Here is a 22695-nt window from a genome sequence, read left to right on the forward strand (position 1 = left end):
ACCCTGGGGTATTCAGGTCAGGGGGACAGCCTGGGTCCGGGGCTGTATGGGGAGAGGAGGCATGGCAGAGTTATAGAGTTTGTCGTTTAGCGGTAAAAGTTGGTGGGAAACACAACAGAATGTTACTAACAATTTCATACATGAGGCAATGCATACAGTCTTTTCAAAATCCTTGTTGTTCCTGAGTCCTCAGTTGGTGCACAAAACTTTCTACTCATGCACGGCCCCTGTGGAGATTATATTTACTCTGTGCTGCCCTAAGCACCTTTCCTGACAGATTATATGAATTCAGGCCTTTTTATGGGACCTGGCCAGGAGCTGCATGTACCAGTGATTTGTATTAAGGGCAGCACTGAGGTGAGTCAGCAGCGACTAGCCTGATAGCAGCAGCTGGACCACAGGAGAAAAACCCTTGGGTCATGCTTCAGTAAACAAAGACGAGGCAGGAAGGAAACTCGATTGGCTTCTGTGTACTTTATAGTGGACAGAACTGTAAGGTAACACTTCAGGCTCCGAGGGATGAAGGCAGAAAAAAAAAAACACAAAAATACAATTGGTAATATAATCAAAGGAAGGCAACATAATTAGTGTATCTGTGAGATGTCACAAGAAGAGGAAACACAAAAGAGCCAGTTTGGTTCATAGTAATTCATCAATATTTTATCTTTTGTAGCAAAATGTTTTCACACAGAGTTTTTTTTCTTCTTGTTTTTGTCATGACTATGTTGAGTCAAATACACAATTAAATTGTATTGTCAGTAAGCAGAATGAAAGAGGATGTTACATGATGTCACAGGTAGAGAAAGCAGGTCAAAGGCTCAGTTCACCAAAATGACATGAAACATAACATTTATCCATGTTTCATTGATATCTTTGAGATTTCTTCTTGCAGCCACTACAACGGAGGGGAATGCAATTTTCACTGGCAATTTAATATATAAAAAGCTTTAATAACACTTTTTATTCAGAAATATACTTTCCTGGATATGTGACACTAACCTCAAAGGGGAAAAATAAGTTCAAAGAGTTAAATATTCAAATTTGTTGAGGTAAGTTTAGAATGAGTTATGCGTTCTCAGTGGAATTCCCAGCTCTCTTTTTAAATTATTTAAAGTGATGCAAAAACGTTTCATGTTTCATGAATGCCTCAATCCATCCAACCTTCCATTGCAAGAGTGGGCAATAGTTAATACACCAGTGTGTCATCCAAAGTCCAAAACCAACATTGTGTAAGTCATTTTTGAGCTCTCTACCCTGTTTGTGATTCTCCACAACGCCACTCAAATGCCTAATTAAATTCTAAAAATGGGCTCTGGTTAACAGACACAAACACATTACTTCATGCCTGTCAGGTTGGTTTTTCGTTTGATGTGTGATCCAATGGCTCTTGCTTCATATCCCAAGAGTCCAGCTGCCATTTAACAGTCTGCGATCTGCAAAAGTACCCTATAGATCTGGTGTTCATGATAATGTCATTGTCTACACGTTATCCTCGGACAAGAGGAATAGCGATGAGAATTTGTTGAGATTAAGGAAAAATAGAATGTCTTCAATCAGATGAAATCCAATAGTACTATAGCACAGTCCTGCTCATTGATTTGATAAATTGACCAAACATGGAAAACCACCCACTGGTAATAAAATCAAGGTAAAATATGTATGATAGTACTTTTGATGAACTGAATCTTTGAAAACAGCCATGTGTTTTACAAGTAGTATCATGTAAAATCCCATCTCAGTGAGCTAATTAACAATGACCAAGTTGGTACAGCACAGTAAAGGACCTTCTCACTGTTTGCTTCACATGAAAACAAAAGTACTACTGCACGATTCCCCCCCTTTACATTCTTACCCAGTTATTGTACAAAAAAATTCCAATATACAGAACGGTACACCTAGGGATGAAAACGATTAGAGAAAAAGAAAAAAGATATGAACACCCAACATCTTCAAAATATAGCAAAATCCCACAATATATTGATAAAGGCATCCACATTTATCAGGATGTATGTGCTCATCGTAGGCAGTAACCAGAATAGCCACTATTTTAAAGTATCTTACTGCAATGTACATCTCCGTAAGAGGGTCAATGAAAATAAAATGGCTCCGTTCTATGAATCACTTCAAATGATACATTTGGTCCTGTATCATGCAATCCGTTGAAATGGATTTCCAGAGAGTTTTAGCTGTTTGGCCCTTAAAAAGCTTCTCCCCTTTCTTCCGTTTTCTCTACCTAACGTCCTCTCCTGAGCAGCAACGACCTTTATGAAGCCGTTAAAAGTCAATTGGGAGTCATATTGCCATTTAACCAGGGCTGAATGAGTAATTGTTGTACCCTCTTGTTTGTGTTACCAAAAGAGATTTGGAGCGATATAATACATTCTGCTATGGTTAAAAGTGAATAATTAAGTGGGCTTTATGGGTTTCAAAGGCTATTTCCGTCTGGCGACAGTAATATGGGTTGATAGCATCTAAAACCGTTTCCTGAGGCGAACACTTGGTTTACATCAATGGCATTTAAGCCTACAGGGACCACTGTCAACCGCATTGGCCGACGGGAAGCGTATCAAAGCCTTTTGAAAAAATACATTTCCCTTACAGCAGGAATTGAACCAGATCTGAGAACATTACTTAACTTGATTCGATGGAGACTGAATCATTCTTTGACGCATTTTCAATCGAGGAAATTCCTTTGTGTTATGTGATCACCATTTGGGATTGTTTGTATTTCCATTTGTTTTTATATTCAAGTGACCTCATGTCATAAAAAACACGAGGTAGGAATACAAGACCGGCGTACTGTGATTAAGTGTCACTGAAACCTTATTTAGAAGAATGTTGGGAAAAGCAAAAATTTGGAATTTTACTGAATACATTTGTGGGATGTGAAATGGCCGTAAGTGAAGGAGTGATTTCTGTTTGTGTATATTATAGCCTCACTAAAGGGCCATGCCTGCTGATGAATAACCTCAAATAAAAAAAAAAATAGAAAAAAAAGACTGATGTAGACTTTTCTATGTTTGCTCCTCTGGTCTTTCTCTTTACTGTTGCAGCAGTCCCATTGCATTACTCAGGGTCTAAGTTATTGTGATGCCCATCCAGTTCCCCACAGCTGGGGGAAATTGTCTTTGTTGAGTTCTTTTGACAAAGAATGATTCAATCCACTTGGAATTCCTCTCCGCACAATCTAAGGTTTGGAGTTGATTTTAAGACAGGAACAATATCTAACACAGTCAGACACTGTCGGAGGTTTGAGATCATGTCCAGGAATCTCTCAATTTGTCTCTTTTTGTCACATAATTACTTAGACGGTATTTACTTGGGTAAACTTCATGCAATACCCAAAGGCAGATTCCTTCTGGAACACCCTGCTTGTAAAACTCAAGTTCTCTCAGCTCCTGGTAGAGATCTGTTTGCCATGAACCATTCAAACTGTGCTTTCCATCACCCACTCAGAGCTCTCAAAAGTAGGCTTTTCGTCCTCGCTGTCGTCGTACTGCAGCAGCATGCCGTTAACGGACAGACTGCGCTTAGTCCAGATGTTGCTGATCCTGCGAGGGTAGCTGCTGCGACACTGCTCTGCCCCCACATGACCCATGTCAAACGAGTGACTCCTCTTGGGCATAACTTCCTGGGGCATCCCTAATAGACGTCCCAGCATGGTGGTGGACTCTGCTCTCCCGAGCAGGGGTTCTTTGTCTGATGGGGGTACCACAGCCACCGTCATCACAGCATTGGTAGTGCTGGGTGGGGCAAACGTCCCGTGGTGCTCCCTCCCTACCCCTCGCAGCTCCAATGAGGTGAATGCCCCTAAAAGGTGGTCCAGGTTTGGCTGTGCTTTAGTAGTGTGCCTTTGCCTCCTGAACTTGCTCCTGGGCAGCGTGCTGCATTCACTGCCCTGCATACTGTGGCGATCGACAGCCCTTCTTCCTGTTTGGCTTTCTAATGAGTTAGCGGACGATGAGGACGAGGACAAACTGCTCTGAAGGGATCCACACTTGAACTCTACCATTTCCTCATGCATAACCACCACTGTGGACTTCACCTGAGGTGGGGCACCATTGAACCTACTCAATCCTCCGTTGGTTTGTGAGTATGTGTTGCTCAAAGCAGGTAATTTAGTCTGTATGCCACTGGTCACCTTGTACCGCACCATGAGGATGATGATGAACACCAGCAGCGTGGCCACAATGATGCCACCGATGACGAGGATCATGGTGCCACCCAGGAAGCCACTATGGAGCGACTGGCACTGCGGGTAGTCTTCCCTGGTGATGAACTGGACACAGCCGACAATGTTGGTGGCAGTCAGGGTGGTGGCGGTGTCATGCCAGATGGCCAAGACACACAGGTCATACTGCATCCCCGGGACAAGACTCGTCACTACGAAGGCTCGGTTAGTCACAGCAATCATCCTGGCAAGACACAGAAAGAAGAAGACACAGCATTAGAAACCTCTAATGACTTCTTGCTATAGGAGTTTTAGACAAAGTCAGGATGCTTTTTTACGCGCCTACTTTTAGTCTGCTTTGATCAAAGTGTGGTCAAATTGCTTTTGTGGTTTGATTGGGAAGTTGTGATGCAGTAATAATAATTCAATTCCGGCCAATCCAGCTGGCACACAACTCTCAACTCTTTTTTTTTGGTCTAAAAAACTCAAAAACAAACTGCATATAGAGAGGTCTGTGTGGCAAATTTTAGTTTCGACACCCGCACATTTCCCTACTTAACTGCAAACCTGTTGGCCAACCTGTGTGATGAAATCAGCGTTGCTATAGCTAACAACAACGCTGACATTCATTTTTCTTGTTTTATAAGAAGTATTTGCATTAATATCTGCTTTGATATGATGAATAGTTGTAATATTAGACAGGGTGGGTGGCATTACTGAAGGGGTACTTGAGCTAAATTGAGGGTATGTCTGAGAGAAAAGGTGTATGCACCCTTTAGCCAAAAATGTTGACTCCATGTTACTCTTTTACTGGAGTGGAAAAGAAACATAGTTTCAAAGGAGTATCTTCTATCCAGAAACTATCTACAATGCTCTGAATTGCCTCCAAAATAGTGGAGTTGCGCTCAGTTATTGCCCCTTAATTGCTTTCTTTCTCTGCCGCAAAGACACTGCGTTGGCTCACATGAGAAAACTGCATGCATTAATTGTCCTCCCCACGTCGCTTAGATTTTTAATCATGCCATTGGTTGAGTGTGAGCAGCACCCGGGGTCTCAGCAAACTAGCAGTGCTGTAGGTGTGCACGTGGGAGCGATAAAGCAATGGTAATATTAATTCAAAGACAGTAGTTAGTACTTCTCTGTGCAAGCTATCGTGCCGAATCCTAATTTGTCTTCTGAAATGTAACAGGGACTCCGCAGCCATCATTTTATGTATCATTTATTACTTTTGGTTGTTTTTCTAAGGTACGCAAATGACATACCGTATGACTGATTATGAAAACTGTTAAATCAATTTTGTAAGTATTATGCAACTGAAAATAGTGAAAACTGTTTATGAGGCACAGATCAGTGTGTTGACATTAGTGGAAAAAGAGGCATTTGCAAGAAATGCAGATGATACAACTGACAGAAAAAGGTCCTGAAATGTAATGGGTTTTTCTGGGGTGGGTGGTAATAATGTGATACAGCAAGCTTTGTGCAAGAAAAATAATCAGATAACCAACTCTATTATTGATTGCATTCTCATTCTTTGAACAAAGCAATATCTTTCTTCAATCTCGCATGCAGATCTAATCTAATATTCCCAGATATAACCAGACTTATTCTGTCAATGGTCCGTCATTGAACTGCTCTTGCTGGAATGGTACAGGTACAGGTAGTGTAGGTTTTCGAGTGAGGAGTTGGTAAAGGGATTTGCCAGAAACATTCATTTTAGGAAGTTAGGGTCAAATACAGAGAAATATCTGACCTGTAAAGACCTGTAAAATGTAATGAAGTAAATATTTTTTAGATTTAAGAGACATGCATCTATTTGATTGCAAATCCTTTTGGCTTTTTAAACTTTCTTGCAGGGATTGATATAATGCTAAATGCGTAGGCTCTATTCCATGGTTCCAGCTCAATTATCTCGGCCAAATGCAACCACTCGCAATGTCTCATTTGACGTAGGAAATTGATTTCACAGAGCCCAAAGATCTCCAGCTGCAGTCTCAAAGCTTACACTTTATGAACTTTAGCAGCTTAGGAAGGATACATTAAAATGAGTCTATGTCTATAATCCTTTTTCTTTTTGGATTTCTAATTAATGGCTCAGGGCAAGGATTTCCCTCTGATGAATGTGCACTTCTTCTCAAGAAGGGTTAAGAAAAAGTAACTCTCAAAAGAAATTGGACTAACTCAGTCCCAAGGACTAACCCAGAAAACAATTATGAATTGACTGAAGAAGCTGAGAAGTCAGAGTTTTGAAGTGAAATTAAACGGGTTTGATTCAACACTATTACCAGAAAGATTTCATCTCATACCTGGAAGAACCAAGTTCATTCTTACCTGTAAATGAGGACTTCATCCTCTGAACAATTGTACTGAAGCTGATACATTTTGACCTTAGGAGATGATTTGCTAACAGTCCACTTGACCAGAGCAGAGACGGCAGTCACTTCGGATACAGACACCACCTTCTCTGGTAGCGGCTTGGGTTCACCTTTACTAATTTTGGTGGAGCTAGTTATATCCGAAAGCCCCGACTTAGACTGTGTGGTACGATTTGTACTATTACTCAGATGGGGGAGTTGAATGATTGACAGCTCTATGGAAGCCGTAGATTCCCCAGCAGCATTGGCAGCTATGCAAGTAAAGATCCCATAATCCTTGGATGTTGTGATTGTGATATCCAAGGTGCCATTTTCATATACTGTTGCTCTGGAGGAGTTGCCAATCAAACGGTCATCAGGTGCAGCCCAATGCACCGTCGGCATTGGATCCCCAACTGCTTTGCAGCGCAGGCTTGCAGTTTGCCCTTCCAGCACGAGTAACTTGTGGGTATGCTGCGTGATCAAGGGGGGCTCGCAAACAAACTCTGGCTCAGGAACAAACCAAAAGTAGCGCCCTTTTAGACTAGCGGGAGATGCGCAGGTTTCCATATCATCCTCACGCTCCAGCCTTCGAAGCCAAAGCACTTCACAGTTGCAGTGTAATGGGTTTCCGCCAAAGCTTAGAGAGAGAGGAGGTGCAAAAGGAGTGCCCACCACCGCATTGCTCTGGGAGCGTGCAAAGATCGGGTCTGGAGGGAGCTTCTGTAGACGGTTTGACGTGAGGTCCAAGCGGGCCAGTTTATCCAGATCAGTAAAAGTCCCCTCGGAAATGAAGGCGATGAGGTTATGATCCAAACTCATCTGATGGAGGTTGACCATCTTGCGGACGGCTTCCCAAGGCACACTGCGCAAGTTGTTATAGGACAAATCCAGATCCTCTAACGTCCCTAACAAGTCGTCAAAGGCTGTGTTAGAGATCTGACTCAGCTGGTTGTTGTTGAGGATCAGGTGCTGCAGGTTAACCAGCCCTCGGAGGTCATCCGGTCCCAGCTGAGTTAACCGGTTACTGTCAAGATGTAGTGATCTCAGGGTCTCCAAGTCTAGGAAAGAGAAAGGCTGGATGGCGCTGATGGTGTTCCTAGACAAGGTGAGATCAACTAGACCGGACATGTTGGCAAAGTCCTGAGTTGTGACTTTGAGGATGAAGTTTCCGCCGAGTCTGAGCTCCACAGTTCGCCGGTCAATGTCCAGTGGGACAAAGAGCAGGCCTTTGGAGGGGCACAAAGTCCCCAATGACTCAGAAAGGTTCTGGCAGACACAATATTTGGGACATGCATGGACCATCGCAACTGCGGTTCCCAGAAGCAGGAGACTGATGACCACTTTGTCCATGTTAGTTCATACAAAGGGGACCTGCAGAAACAAAAGACAACAAGGATTGTGTTAGAGATGACAAACTCTCATTTCCCATGTTGGACAAAATCCTGTTGCACAAGATGAAGGGATAACTTAGTGCCGCTTAACCAGCTATCAACTGTAGTAAACCCTGAGCTTCAGGTGTTTGATAAAACTTTCATTGTTACATAAGTATGATGTGTGATGATTTTAGTGCTCGATGCAGAAATGCAATACATGTAACAGTACCCATTTATAATCCAGGAATCCAGGAATAGTGTGTACTAGTCTGTGTGTGTTTGTGTTGGTGTGCATGTGGAAGACAGATAAAATTCTACTGTGGTAGATGGACCACGGTGGCTTCATGAGATGGTCTGATAATCATCCTTGTGGATTTTTTCACCTTAATATTCTCCATCTTAACGTTGCCATGTATGCATTTTGCAATGCAAAGAAGGTGTGAGAATTCACACAAAGATCCTCGAATAAAGCCTGGCATTAAACAGCTAAGAAGCTATTTTCATTCATGCACATATTTATAAGCTTTCATTACAGATACAGTCTGCTGCCTGTCATGCATTGGAAACTAGATGAAGAGGGGCACATGCAGTAAGCAATGCATGTTGAAAAGATGCATCATCTAGGCAATCTAAGTGTAAAAACAGAGTAGGATTATAGTTTCGATCCGTACATTTACTGTCCCTGTGTTTTTCATTTGTATCATTCTGTCTTTTTTGAGTTGCAGCTAATCAGACTGACTTTATTGGCACACTTCTATGAAAGTCGTCACCTCACACCTGGCTTACTCCTCTGCGTGGATCCCACACTATGCTTCATCCAACAAGTTTTTAAATCCCCCAGATTCATCCATTCATAATAAACTCAATGCCAAAAAATCTATTTCAATCTATTTAATTATTATTTAATGAAATTTGTCTTCTGGTCTGCGTGGTTCTGATTAGATGCAAAGAGAGGAACTACACATTGTGGCCATTGTTCAAAATGACTCAGTGTAAGAGATGCTGAGAATGGCCCTTCACGTGTACACTCCACTTTGCAATAACTCGTAATTAGAAGAGGATATATAAATAAATATAACAGTTCCTAATTGTGTCTTCAAGTGCAACTGCATCTGGACTGTGTGTTAATTAGTTAATTAGTACAAAATGACAAACAAAACAGATAGTTGTGGAGGAATTAACACTTTATAAAACTCTTTGATTATTACAATTTACACAAATATTCAGTTTGAAGACAGAAATCTTCCTTTTTTTCATTCAAACTACTAAAATAAAGTTTCTCTTGGCTGCTACATTCTGAGCAGCCTATCATATTCAAAATTGATCAACACTATAGAAATCTTAGTCTGTGGAAAAGTTTCTTTTCTTGTAACCAAATAGTTGCAGACTGGATTCATATTGTTCGGTACTTCTCAGAACTTTGAAGCTAATCCCCATACAGCCTCACAGTGAGAAGTGGCAATGTAGACAGACTGTATTTGTATAGACAACATCTATAAACAGCAACTGAAAAGCCCTGCAGATCCTTGGAAGCTGCCTTTCTCTTGCTCTCTTCTGATTTTTCTCGCATGATGAAAATGGACAATTGTGCGTGAGGGTTTTCAAAGAAACTAGGTGGAAAATATATAAATGAAACCACTGAGGATGTTTAACGGCACAACTTATATGCTTTACAGAGTCTTTATCACCATCTAGGATTCGATGCAAGGGGAGAAAGATACTGCTGCTGTACCAACAGGCACACGTTCAGTTTCAAAGAGCATCGCCGATGACATTCAGAACTGAAATTAATTAATTAATTATTAACCTGTTCGACTACTTGGAACCCCTGCGGCTTCCTGGTTTGCTTTGCATTCTTCCTCTGTGATAAAATACTGGAAGGCTACTTTTCATTACATTTGTGGTATTTCAATTTCCAAGTAGGGCTACTCCCTGCGCAACTTGTTTCTAGAATGCTGTCTATACTAAATGTCAAAACAGTTTGCTAACGTCCTCACAGCAAATGTTCAACCAGCATTCCTAACGTCCTAAAAGTTACCTTTTTCTTAAAAGGCTACCTCATGATGAGGACTTTGCACGGTGCACGCAGCCCTGCAGTGACACTTCCCCATGGCTCTGTTTAAACAAGTCAATCCTGGAAAGCTAGCTGCAATAGGTACTGATTAAAACTTTCCTCACATGGCAATCAAGGGTAAACAATAGTAAACAGCTAATTTAAGGTACTCAAGCAAAATAATAAATGTAAGTGTCGTTGTTTGTATTTTTAAACAAAAAGAGGCTTGTGGTTTTACCATTTTTTTATCCATTTCCTGGCTGTATGATTGGTGTCGTCAAGATGGAATACTCAAGCAGTTAGAGTTTAAAAAAATAAATAAACCCACACTATTGAAAATGATCTTGTTTTTTCAACACGTTTTGACTTTGGAACTTTCTAGTGTTGGAGTAATTGGACACGTCTGGTTCATGTCAGAAACCATCCTATACAGCTGCTGCTGAATCTAATTTTACAAGTACTATCACGTATAGGATTATTGTAACCCAATCTTCTTTCAAACATAATGAATAGACATGAAAAGTTTGCTATCAAAGTAATGAAGCCTTACATTAATTGGGACTTTACACATGTGCAGTATTCCAGAACTTTGACTGTTGGATAGTGGAGAGAACGATCTTTACATGATCACTTATTCATGTAGGATGAATACATAATTCATACAGTCACATAGAGACACTCCAGATTACCCTGATCAATATGCCCATTTCCTGACAGGGAATATGTATTAATGGAATCGATTTCCTGTCAGAAGGAAAAGAACAGACATCTGCTCGTGGCTCTTGACCAATATTAATTGACTAGTCTGTCAGCTGGTGGACCAGTTTACGCATGATCCAAATGTGAAGAATCCCGTTGACGGCAGGCAGATTGCATTTGCAGGAATGCAAATTTGAAAACCAACAAGCATCCTCCAAAGATGATTCAGCTTTTTAAAAATGTCCTAAGCATTTTTATTCTTGGCAGTGTATATTTATAGTGATTAACCAAGAGGACAGATTGTCTCTTTTGGACTGAAATATACAAAAGTAACTCCCAATACCGGGTCAAAAGTTTCTTATAAATATGAACGACTGCAACGGGGAAAAGAACATCTTGGCTGTGATATGAGTAACTGTATTATCGACAACAGAACCACTGACATACTGGCATTACCCATAACTCGTAAACAGATCGATAGCAGATGGGTCCGGAGATTGATGTTTTGCTGGTTACAGACAACTGTTGTCCAGCTGCCTCAAATCTTGATGCTAAGCTAACTTTCTCCAGGCTGTAACTTCATATATTTAACTGCCAGACTTGAGAAGTATCAATCTTGTAATCTTCTCATTTGTTCAAATGACTCAAACAGAAATATCAATGTTAGTTATTAATCATTATATTGTGTGTATTTGTCTATTAGAAGAAGTGAGATATTTTTATGTTTCTACAGACAGCGGGTGACATGACAGGCTACAGCATTATTCAAAAACCATGGGCACAATGGGTGCCTAACCTCGACCAGTTTGTAGTTTCACAGTATTTTTACGCTCATGAGAATCCTCTCCGCTGCTCCTGAGGATGCTTTGGAACGTCCCACAAGATTAAAAAAAAACTGGATAACACACAGGGAGATGCTGAGTTCTCTAAAACAAGATGTTCTTTGCGAGGGGGACTGTGTTGTACAAGGTTTGCATAAACATCAGTGCACAGCTGTGATGCCATCTGTTAAATAAAACGTGTCCAATGGTTGTTGTAGCCACGCCCGCTCTAATGGCTTTTTTACTTAAAAAGCAACCATCCACAACTGCATGTGTTCATGAGAAGGTTTCATACTGTGGACCCAAATGACAAGGTAAGGTGTCAACATATTCCACAAAACCCCTTGTATAATGTCCAAAATCAAAAAATGAGGCTGCAACTGAGCAAACTTACCCCCTGAGACTTTGAATTGACAACTACCTGTTTCTTTTTTTCATCCGTATGATTACTCTACAATCTGAGCTATCGTGGTTATTTGGGGAAAATACATGTTTTCTGAGGAAATTGTATGGTTTAGAAGATGATTCCTGCGCAACGTGGGAAATGTTGACAAAGGATTCAGATTTATCGGAGTGGAAAATAGAAACAGCACATCGTGGCAGAGACCTGACGCGTCTTTGGCTGATAACCAAAAGTAATCTGTACGTTCAATCCCGTTTTACCCACATGCGCATTGTAAAGAACCGTCTGTGTCTGCTGGATGGGAAAGGGCGACCTGTAAGGGCCTCCCTCTCAACAAGAGCGACAGGATTTCATCAAATAGCTGTGAGCTCGACTTCCCGACACTTTTTCTGACAAGCTTCCTGGGAATAGGCTCTATAATACTTTTATCAGTATTCCCGTGTTCACAGAGACCACTGGTCATCTCCCGCCTGATTGTGTTTGCACAAAAAATCTTCTTTGATGCCTGAACCTAATGAAGTGAGTAAGCCAAAAAAACAACAACTGCATGGATGTAGAGATTGAAAACTGACAAAGTGCCCCCCTGAACAAGTGTCTGCATTGGATGAGCTGGGAGTAAGAAGTTGATAGTAACTAATTCCCTGCTTCTTTAATTGCTGCATTTGATTGGTGTCTTCTTCAAAACAGACTGGTATACTGTATGTCGTGCCAGGAGCAGGGCAGTTTTTACTGCATCATTGAGATTATTATTTTTTTATTAATTTGGAGAGGAATTCGCGGCTTCTCGCCTGCTCGCCTGTTAACACCGGTCAACTTCACATGGGGAACACGACAACCTCACATGGGGAACGTGGCAACCTCACGTGGGGAACGTGGCAACCTCACGTGGGGAACACGGCAACCTCACGTGGGGAACACGGCATACATTATTGCTGTACATTAACTTGTTGCATGTATGTAGCTTTTGAATTATATAATCAGCTAAATACACTTTTTCTTTTACAATCTCAAAGCCTCTGCAGCCAAGTGGCCAGAGTCGTGATATGTTCAGTGGGGCTCTGTATTTGTTTGTGTGTTTTTCAACAAGAGAATTCAATGAAACCGAGGCCACAGCCTACATCCTTTGTGCAAGCAAAGTATATGGTTGTGAAGAAGCTGTTTGTCTGTTTTTAAAGTTAATATCAATAGAAGATTAGACTAGTTAGTTATGCATCATAATAGCAGAAATTAAGAAATTTCAGATTTTTTAAGAAGTGTCAAGGAGAGGCAAAGACAAGAAAAACATGAAAAATGTTTGAAATCTCAGCTGAAATAGGGGGTTACAGAAAGTATTTTTTTGCCGATGTTTACAACGACATCCAAGCTCCATATTTTGAGATGAGATGGTCCATGTTCATCGGCACAGGCTGCCATGACAACAGCTCGTCAATAATATTACATTTGCTTGGCATGAAAGGGAATATGTAAGAATTACAGGATAGCCAATGAGGAACACTTTTGATTCACTGTTCAGCTGCCAGGTCGGGGAAGGTCAGACATATCTAAACCGTGAACCACTTTATTCCTCTTGTTTACCATTGTTTGCTGCTAATTACATACATTTCTCTGACTTCAAACACACACACTGTCACAAACGCTTGTTTTACGTTGATTAATGAAGAGGCTTCAACAACACTGCTTGGTATTTGCTTAAAACCCCCGGCGCACAATAATGAATGCCAGCTCAGGGGGGAGGTCTCCACAGCCCAAATCAGGATCAAATTAATTGATGTTGCTGGAGGCCAAAAGTGAATGAATTAAAATGTTTTTCTATACATTTCTTTTACCATAACTATTGGCGTCCTAATTAACCCTCATCGGATTAGACTGAGTCAATTTATCTTCTGTTTGCTCTTTCATAATATTTAGCTTGTTGGGGCTGTTATGCCCCTGAATGCACCTTTTTACTAAATGTTTCCAAGGCTTCTTATCAATTCCCTACAGGAAGGACATGGAATGGAAGTGTTAAGGTCAGAGAAGTGCTAGCAGCATTCAAATGAAAAATAAAGAGTTACAAAATGAAGAGAAATGATCCAATATGACATGTCAAAATCTAAAGGTTAATGACAAAGCAATTAGAACGTTCATTAGGATGATATTACAATATTGTACTGGCAGTGAGCTCAATTCACATCAAACAGCCAATGTGCCAATGCATTTAAACTGAATCATCAGAGCAGAGCAGGTTGCATTAAAATGCAATGGATATTGTGCATGATTAAGATGCAAATCTTATTGTGTATATATATATATATATATATATATATATATATATTGTTTCATACGCCAGATTGATGTATGTTGCAAAACTTAGTGAAAGCTTGGCATCACTTTACCTTCCACTATTTGTCATCGGCATTTTAGTAAAATAACACTATGTTTGAGTTGACTAAATGTTTAACCGCTAACATTTGTCAGTAGACAGCCTGTTCTCATTCCCCGGGCATCAAATACTGATCCTTCGAAATGCACTAGGGATGGAAACTAGGACTCGGTCCAATACCTAAGTGTGATGATGCCAACAGATTACGCTTGAATATATAGTGCTTCTCCTAATTCAGTCCTTATCCAGTGCATGTCCAATTAATGAATCCCTATTAAAAAAGGCCTGAAAAATGCCCTGTTTCTAGGCTCCCTGTTTTGAACATAGTTCCTCTTTATAAACACACAAGTCGTGACTACATGACTTAAAACCCCTTAACTGCTTGCTAGTTTGCAGTGCCCTTCCATTAAGGTCCCACACAAAGCTGGCCATATACATAAATGCAGCGGTGGATGTGTATCAAACACATAACTTCCCCAAGTCAAGGTTGATGTGCTAGGTCGGACGGAAAAAGGCAATTGACAAGTTATTGCGTAGCACTCCTGCTTTTTGGTTCCCTTTATCCAGTCAAAGCATTTCACTTGTGTTTCCTCTTCATTTCATATCTGGTTGGCGGCATGCCCGGCACATCATATCAGCCCTGACTGCTGAACCTTATGGCCAGAGACTCCAAACCTTTCAAGCATGAGATGGAGAAAGGGGTGAAAGCCAAGCCTAGATTGTGTGGGTGTGTGTGTTTTTTCTAACGATGTATTCTTTTATGCTCCTTGATTTCTTTGAGATCATTTCTATCAAGACTGTGAAACAGAAGAGCCCTGAGTAGGGATGGACAAACACTGGCCATATTTTAAGAAAGTGATCCATTTTATGGTGAATCGAGTAAATGAATAGAAAGCTTAAGGTAAAATTCCAATGACTAGTATATCTATTACATTCTGCAACCTACTGACTTAGGTGAGCACTTGAACAATGCAACACACAAAATTGTCTTCTTTTCAAGGAATAGATCTAAAGCAAGGCCTAAAACTCAATAAAATAAATCCCCACATTGGTGCATCTTTGAACTATAGAAAGCTTGATTTGGGTGATTTAGGGTCATGAATACATATTCTTTCAGAGCGCAGTGCATCATTTTCAAGACACAAAATATATTTTATTCATGACTATGACACCAAATCACTTTGACATGGACCTAAACTCAGATTAATTATATTTCAATAAACACAAGCAGACAACAGATGTAAAAGGCACTGAAATCTATACACACAAATTGAGCGTCTTTGGGATGGGGTGCTATCTTTTCCTTCCAAAATAAGTTTCAACTTCCAAAACCACTGACTCCAGACTCCATTCGTGGCAAGCTTATGACATACTACAAACCTTTATGAATTGGGATTTTGGCATGTGATAGGTCGATGAAACCACACAATGAAAAAGATGCAGCCAGCCACTCCGGCACTCATCTACCAGATAAACCACAGTCTGTGGCCCATGATGCCTTGCATTCCCATGCGGGGGGTACCACAGATATGATTATAGCAATTAGACATGTCTGAGATCTAGACCTTCCTGTGGCACTCAAAATCCAAACTTTGTTTTATGTTTGTTTACTGTATGTTTTCATCAGGATGGGGAACAATCATTTCAGCGCTCAGCATGCCGACCGAGCTCCTGTTTAAACACTGGATGGCCAACAGTAGATCCCTCTCAAAGTGTCTCTGAAGTTAGTAGAGACCAAAGGAGAGTAAACAATAGTCATTTTGTCATTGAAAGACGCAGGACTAAATGCAAATATTGCTCTGTGCCTGCTGGAAATGCAAACTGGTGATTGTTTGCTAACATGCTAGCAAAATATATGGGGTGGTACGTTATTGGTAGTGTTTATTATATATACAGCAGGTGAAATACGTATTGAACACATGTGCTCACTGGAACATTCAGAAGCTTTGAAATGCACCTTTAACCAATGCCATCATTGGGTTTTGCAACCATTTGGTTGCAAAGGTCTTGAGTCAGCTCTTTGCTTCTACCCATCATGTGATGTGTCTCGTGTGACACCTTGGCAATGAGACCTTTTTGTAGGCCATCAGCTGGGACTGAACCAGCTGATATTAATTTACACTGACTAGGGTCTGGATTGCTTTTTAATTACTGATAGTTTTCAGCTGTTATCTTGGCTTTCCAGCCCTTTTTGCACCTCCCTTTGTTCACATGTGTAATACTTTTTCCCTGTGTCATTTCACATTATCGCACATAACTTTATTTCTTTGTTTTGGTTTCTTTGTATGTATTACTTGTCTTGTTACCAACATCTGGTGAAAATGTCATGTCAATAGCTCCTTTGAAAATATACTTACTGAGAAAAAATGGTGACGTGTTCAATACTTATTTCACCCTCTGTAAATCAATTATTGCAGCTTTATTTGTTGTTGCAGCGTGTGAGGAAATCATCACACCTAAAAACTCAAATTAGACTTAGACTACAAAGCAGTTACCACAAAAGAAATATCATATATTATGCTTATCTGACAAGGCCCTTCAGATACTTTCTGAATAAAAATAAAAAAAAACTCTCAAAAGGAGTAGCACCAGCTCACTCGCTCTCTTATCAGAGGCTGCCAGACGCCAGCCCACAACACCATCCCACGCACAGCCTGAAGGTGCACTGCAACACCAAAGCCTCCGCATTGGGGAAGGAAGGACGAGGCAGATACGGTAGAGCGAGAGCAATAGCGAAGAGGAGACGTATAGCCTGGAAACATTCAGAGGGAGAAAGGGAACGCCGCACGGAGGAGGGTCGACCGGCACCAAGGGAGGCTGGGGAACCTGCGGATAGGCTGTTTGTCAAAGACCAACCCACCCCTCCCACAATGGCCCAGATGCTGAATACGAAAAGAAAGGTGAAACAACCTTTTAGATGAGTTTGGACCATATTGAGGATTTGAAAAAAAAAATGCGATGGCGGCTTAGTGGCAACAGTTATGATCCAAATCACAGGCTCCATTTGTCACCCTTTTTACGGTTTAGGAAGTACAGAGCGGGGGTCCATGGCGGTGAAGCCAATCATGCATGCACTGTATGCGAAAGCCTAGCAGCAGTCTTTTTCAGTGGGTGTAAAGCCTTCCAAAGTGGTATACGCAGAAGGCAGAGAACCTTTTACCAACGAAAGACCAAGCCATCTGTGTTTGATTATGACAGGCGGCTAAAAGTGAACCGGTTAACAGATCCAAAATTAATTTTTTTTACTGTCTTTGATCAACAACCATTATTTGCGGTGACGTTCGAATGTGAAGTAATTTGATGGACACATTAGTTGGAGCTACTCTTAAGTGTATTGAGATTGAGTCCTGGTTATAACTATAAAAACAATCAATAACACCAGACTAATGCTCTTTAACAGGGAAAAACACCACAACACATAAATCATTTGTAACATTAAGAATTTTACATTTATTAAACTACACCACGCAACAACTGCATGCTGGGTACAGCTTGCACGCTATCCCAACAAGAAGAAACCACATGAAAACACGTAAAAGAGCGATACAGGAGGAACAACGAGAGACCAGAGATGCACCAACACAACTTGTGCCCAGCAGAGGTGCTGTGTCTGTCTGGAGGGTTTTTGGTTTTGATAAATTCCACCTAAGTAAAAAACTATTTACTGCAGTTTGAGAAATCAGGTAGGGGGTGCGGTTTACACAAATACCTACCTGGCTAACTGATTTTCACTATTGCGCAACACCTGCTGAAAGGCATTTCTTCACAATACGGAGGAATTTGTCTCCATTTGCGAATGCGGGCCCCAGCCAGATGTCTATGTGTGTATTTGTGTGCACATGCAGAGGACTGTCCATATCACACAATGCTATATGATTCATACTGCAGGTGTTTCAAGAGCTTAAGCTTCCTGAATTGGGACACAAGCTGCTTTTGAAATAGGCCCCCCTCGTATACAGCCCGCCTGCGTGTTCACAAAATGTCTGACAGGAAGAAGTAATTCAGGACAGATAAATATCCCCGGCACCGGGAATGAGAACATGAAGGGCACAAAATCAGCGAGGCCACGCCACCAGCCTTCGTTTGTCAAACAGCAACAACTGATGTCGGCCCTCCCTCGCGGGGAAAATTTAAATAATAAAATAATGAAATAATAATAATCTGCATTCGATTCAGTCAGCCAGTATTCCTGTGAAATTTTTTATTAGATTTTGTTCCATCTCAATATGTGATTTTCTTTCAGAGCCCTGATAAGGGTGCCTTTTTTTAAAATTAGTTTCAGACAATGTCACTCATGAAAATGAACCCAGAGCGATGTGTGATGGAAGCGGGCTGCGATGTGGAGATACTGTCCGTTTCCCTTTGAAGTGGGATGCACTGTTGGGTGCGGTAAGCATCCCTGGCATAGAGCAGATGTCATCTCTCTGTCATCATACAAACTGGTCCCCAGGACAAGAAAAGAACAAAGATCCCCCATCCCCTACCACAAAGGGAGCAAGTTATTTATGGTGCATAGTGAAGCCCTTTAGAGCGCGCTCAGGCCACCGGAGCCGCTGTGGGGATGCTGCTCAGTGGAGAGTCTCCACAGTTTTCCTTTGTTTCCCTGTTGTTGTTCCCAGTCAACCTGTCAGCAATGAGTCGTGATATAAAGACATTCAGCATTTTATAGATTATTGAGACTTACACTAACAACGTGTCTCTATTGAAATATGCTTATGTAGCTATAGCTTAGGTCCACCAACTAAAGCATGGCCTATCTTTTTGTTGCCCCCGTCCACTGCAGCTACTCTGCTTAATTTCACTGCTGGTCCATGGCAATAGTCATAGTATATAACTATTTTAATAATAATATATAACTCCAACGTGGTTCACATTAGTTTTGGTCCTATATAATACTCCTCAGCAGAAGATCTTTTTTTATTTGGGCTTTTTTCTTCATAACCTTCATTACCCCTTAAAACAACATCTGCAAAACGTTTGTCAAGCTTTATCCTATACTCAACTTCACATACATTTTTCTTATTATATTTTCCCTCAGATCAGCACATTAAAAAGTTCCCCATATTCAGGTCACAGGGACTGTTTCAAAAGGACAAGTCAGAATCGGATATATATGAGATGTAGCAGTTCAGAGTGATTTATACGTTTATATCCCGACAACTATGTTCTCATATCCATTACATCCCTAGCCGCAGGATAATGTACAGTAAATCAGATCGGGATATGATTTTGATAAGAACACTGTCCTTCAGCTGCAGTACAGGTGTGGGTCTTCCTGATGAATCTCTCTCGAAAACACTTTCACGTCATGATCCAATGACATGTGCTCGACTGAAGGAATCCTTCTCTACTCTCACAGCTTCACCCTCGCTGGATTCAAAGGGGATTTGCCACTGTCCACGGAGTGAAGACAACGGGGGAGAAACAATATGGGGATGAAAGACAAAAGTTGTTAACATTCCAAACATTGGAAATCAATCGGAGAGATTCCCACTCCTCCCCCGCCCCCCAAAAAAAGACTGCAGCAAGAAAAAAAAAAACATCCGGTTTAACAACATTAGTTTGTCTCTTTCACTGCAGATTAGCGCTCCCCTTTGCTCAGGAATTTGTGTGTAAAAGATATTAAGGGAAGCTAACAAAGCCCATCAGCTAAATGAGCTTCGCTGAGGAGGAGTTGCATTTGTAGACTGGGACTTATTCATTATAAAGTGAAATCATTTTACAAAAAAAAAGCCTATTGGATTCATGCTCACAATGCGCTGATGCAATGCACTGCCTGCTTCCCACCCTCAGCCTTCAGAAGTCACAATATCCATACAACCGTGGTGTGGGAGTGTGTACAAGACACCTGCATCTTGTTGAGAACAACGCACTCACCGATATTAAAACGAGTGGGCATGATTTCAAATATGTGTTCCCAGGAATGTGTTCCCCGCTAATGCCAAACTATCATCAGCTCATCATAGATATCCTTCCTCCCTAAATTATAGGTTCGTTAATATGATAAGTAGCCGCATTGTTACAGATACGACCTGGTGCTGAGATTTCACAAATGCGACTGTGTAGCTTAGAGCTGCACTAATCAATGTTTTTGTTTCATTGATGTCTCACATGATAACGTGGTTTTTAAAAGGGTGGAAAGCTTGTCCACAGGAAACAAATGACCTTGACTTATGACTTTACTATTCTCCTGGCTCGTCGTTTTGGTTTTGTGGTCCGCGGCAGGAACTTAAAAGCTGTGTGTCTGCTGCTGGGCAAGTAGCGTTGAGTTGGTTTATCAGAGTGCATTAAGTGCTTTTAGGAGCTGAAGGGACAGATATTAAACTCACAGGTTGGTGAAGAACCAGAACACAAGTTAAAAGTGGCATGAAGCACAACGTCAAATGAATACTGAGGTGGTTCCCTCGCTGCTCAGGTTTAAATTAACATAATAAGGAGATGATATGTTAATACCGGAAGAGAGGAAGCAATTTTCTATGTGTTGTGTAATTTACCAATAAAATAGATAAAATCTGGTGAACAGAATTTAACTAGATGTTCACCACATTGTTCTGCCTTATTTTTCTAAAACTGGTCAACAGCCCCAATTATTGATTATCCCTTATCAACCATAACACATAATATTATATATATTAGACATGTCCTTACCAGTTAACCACTGATTCGCTGTTTTTTACATTCTAAGTAATCTTGTCTTTCAAATCAACACCTCTAAAGTTCACCTTTGCTGCAGGACACTGGTTGTCACTGGTTGTGTAGCACACAGACTATATAATATATCAAATGAACGTGATTGTAAGAGCAGAAACACCTGCCCACAGTCCTCACCAAGGTTAAGGTTATGATCCATCCTCAAGTGCCGTGTGGGTTTGCTGAGTGTGAGATCTTGAAAACTAATTAAACAATCGCATAGTGTACTGCAAAAAAACCCTGTTCATCTATTAATCCAAAAGTGACCATTATAAAAACTTCTGTAGATAAAGTATGGCTTCCAGTGCAGCGCGACATTGCTCATCAACGATGCAAATCCATTTCTCTTTTAGAAGATAATGACCCACGCCCACTAGCAAATTATACAAGGGAATAAGGAAAACGCAAAGAACACATTTTTCATGAGCCACTGAGGGGGAAAGAGCTTCAACACCCAAAATAGATACTTTAATTGGTTGCTCTCAGCTGGTTGAAGCAGAAACAAAGAAATGGTTGGAAAGACACCATGTTGGTGCAGAAAATACATGACTGTGAATTAAGAAATTGAGATCGAAAGAGAACGCTCTCAGCGTGTATTGGTGCATGATGGATGCTTTACGGCACGGTTATTTCTTTCCGTCGTCTATATTGTTCATATATTGTTCATATATATATAGTTATACAACTACGTATATCCTTATGTCTTTTACAGTTATTTATACTGCATGTTATGGGATTCTATGGTTTCCTGGTCCAGCAGATCAAACTCCATCCATCCAGTCTTAAATCAGTTTCTCTAACCTCTCGTCCAAGAGTGTAAACAGTAGATGACTATAGACAAGTCCACATTTATTTCCATTTCCCTCTTGTGTAAAATGTTTGAAGTGACTTCTCCCACACTGGAAACAAATATTAACATGATACTGGATGACTGTGTCAACACAGTGTATGTGGTTCACAGTAAAAGCAGATCCAACAGCAACGTCAGCAGCTATCTTCCCTCCTTTGTATCTTTTGTGAGCTTGATACACAGCGGCACATTGCTGCATGGCGTAATATATGAGTTTCTATCTCAGCATCGTATGAAAAACTAATTAACTTTCCAAATGCTGATCAGCCCCCCCCGACCACCAGTCTTCCCTCTTTTCAACCTACTTGCCTTGTGCTTCCTCTGTGTGCACGTGGCAGCACATCTGTGAAACACAATCAGCGAAGGCGTGTTAAAGACGCTTTCCTGAATTGATCTGACGATTGATCTGGAGTGAATCTTTCCAGGAGTGCCGCCCAACTAGGGTCAAATGCACTTAAAATGCTTACTGCTAATTGCCTTTTGATTTTGATCACAGCATCGGCATACCATGTCCAAAAGTTATTGGCATAGTCGATATACAAGCTGGTGAAATATCCCTTTATATTGCTGATATTGTGATCCGACACAGGACCTGTCAGACTAATCTGTAATTTGCAGGTTAAGATCTACAGTGCATCTGCAAAGTGTTTTCATTAAGATACCAGACAGCCAGAATCATGGGATGAAGGGGGAACTAATTGAAACGATGCATGATGGATTTCCCGAGACATTCTTAAGAGGAAGGCGACTTCTTTATTAAGTCTCAGCCTGTCAGATCTTCTTGGCGCGGGTCAGAATATATTTGTCAAGCTCTCAGTCATTTTGTTATAAAAACATATCTTCATCCAACAGTGTTTCATACTCTTAGCCTTTCACCGCAGTCAAGATATTGATGGGAAATATGTGTAAGATGCCTTGA

The 22695-nt window shown here is 40.9% G+C and overlaps 1 protein-coding gene across 1 annotated transcript in view; it reads right to left on the bottom strand.

Moving 5' to 3' along the window:
* Window positions 1-459: 459 nt before the first annotated feature.
* Window positions 460-22695, bottom strand: part of LOC119227825 (leucine-rich repeat and fibronectin type-III domain-containing protein 2) — an 84260-nt gene continuing 62024 nt past the window's right edge. The window contains exons 4-5 of the mRNA XM_037486942.2: window positions 6500-7896; window positions 460-4415 (exon numbers count right to left, since the gene is read on the bottom strand). Of these exons, the coding sequence (XP_037342839.2) occupies window positions 3428-4415; window positions 6500-7875 (2364 nt within the window). The 5' untranslated portion in view covers window positions 7876-7896 and the 3' untranslated portion in view covers window positions 460-3427. The remainder of the gene's footprint in view (window positions 4416-6499; window positions 7897-22695) is intronic.

Source organism: Pungitius pungitius, chromosome 14 (genome assembly GCF_949316345.1).
Source record: "Pungitius pungitius chromosome 14, fPunPun2.1, whole genome shotgun sequence".
In the NCBI taxonomy this organism is placed as follows: domain Eukaryota; kingdom Metazoa; phylum Chordata; class Actinopteri; order Perciformes; family Gasterosteidae; genus Pungitius; species Pungitius pungitius.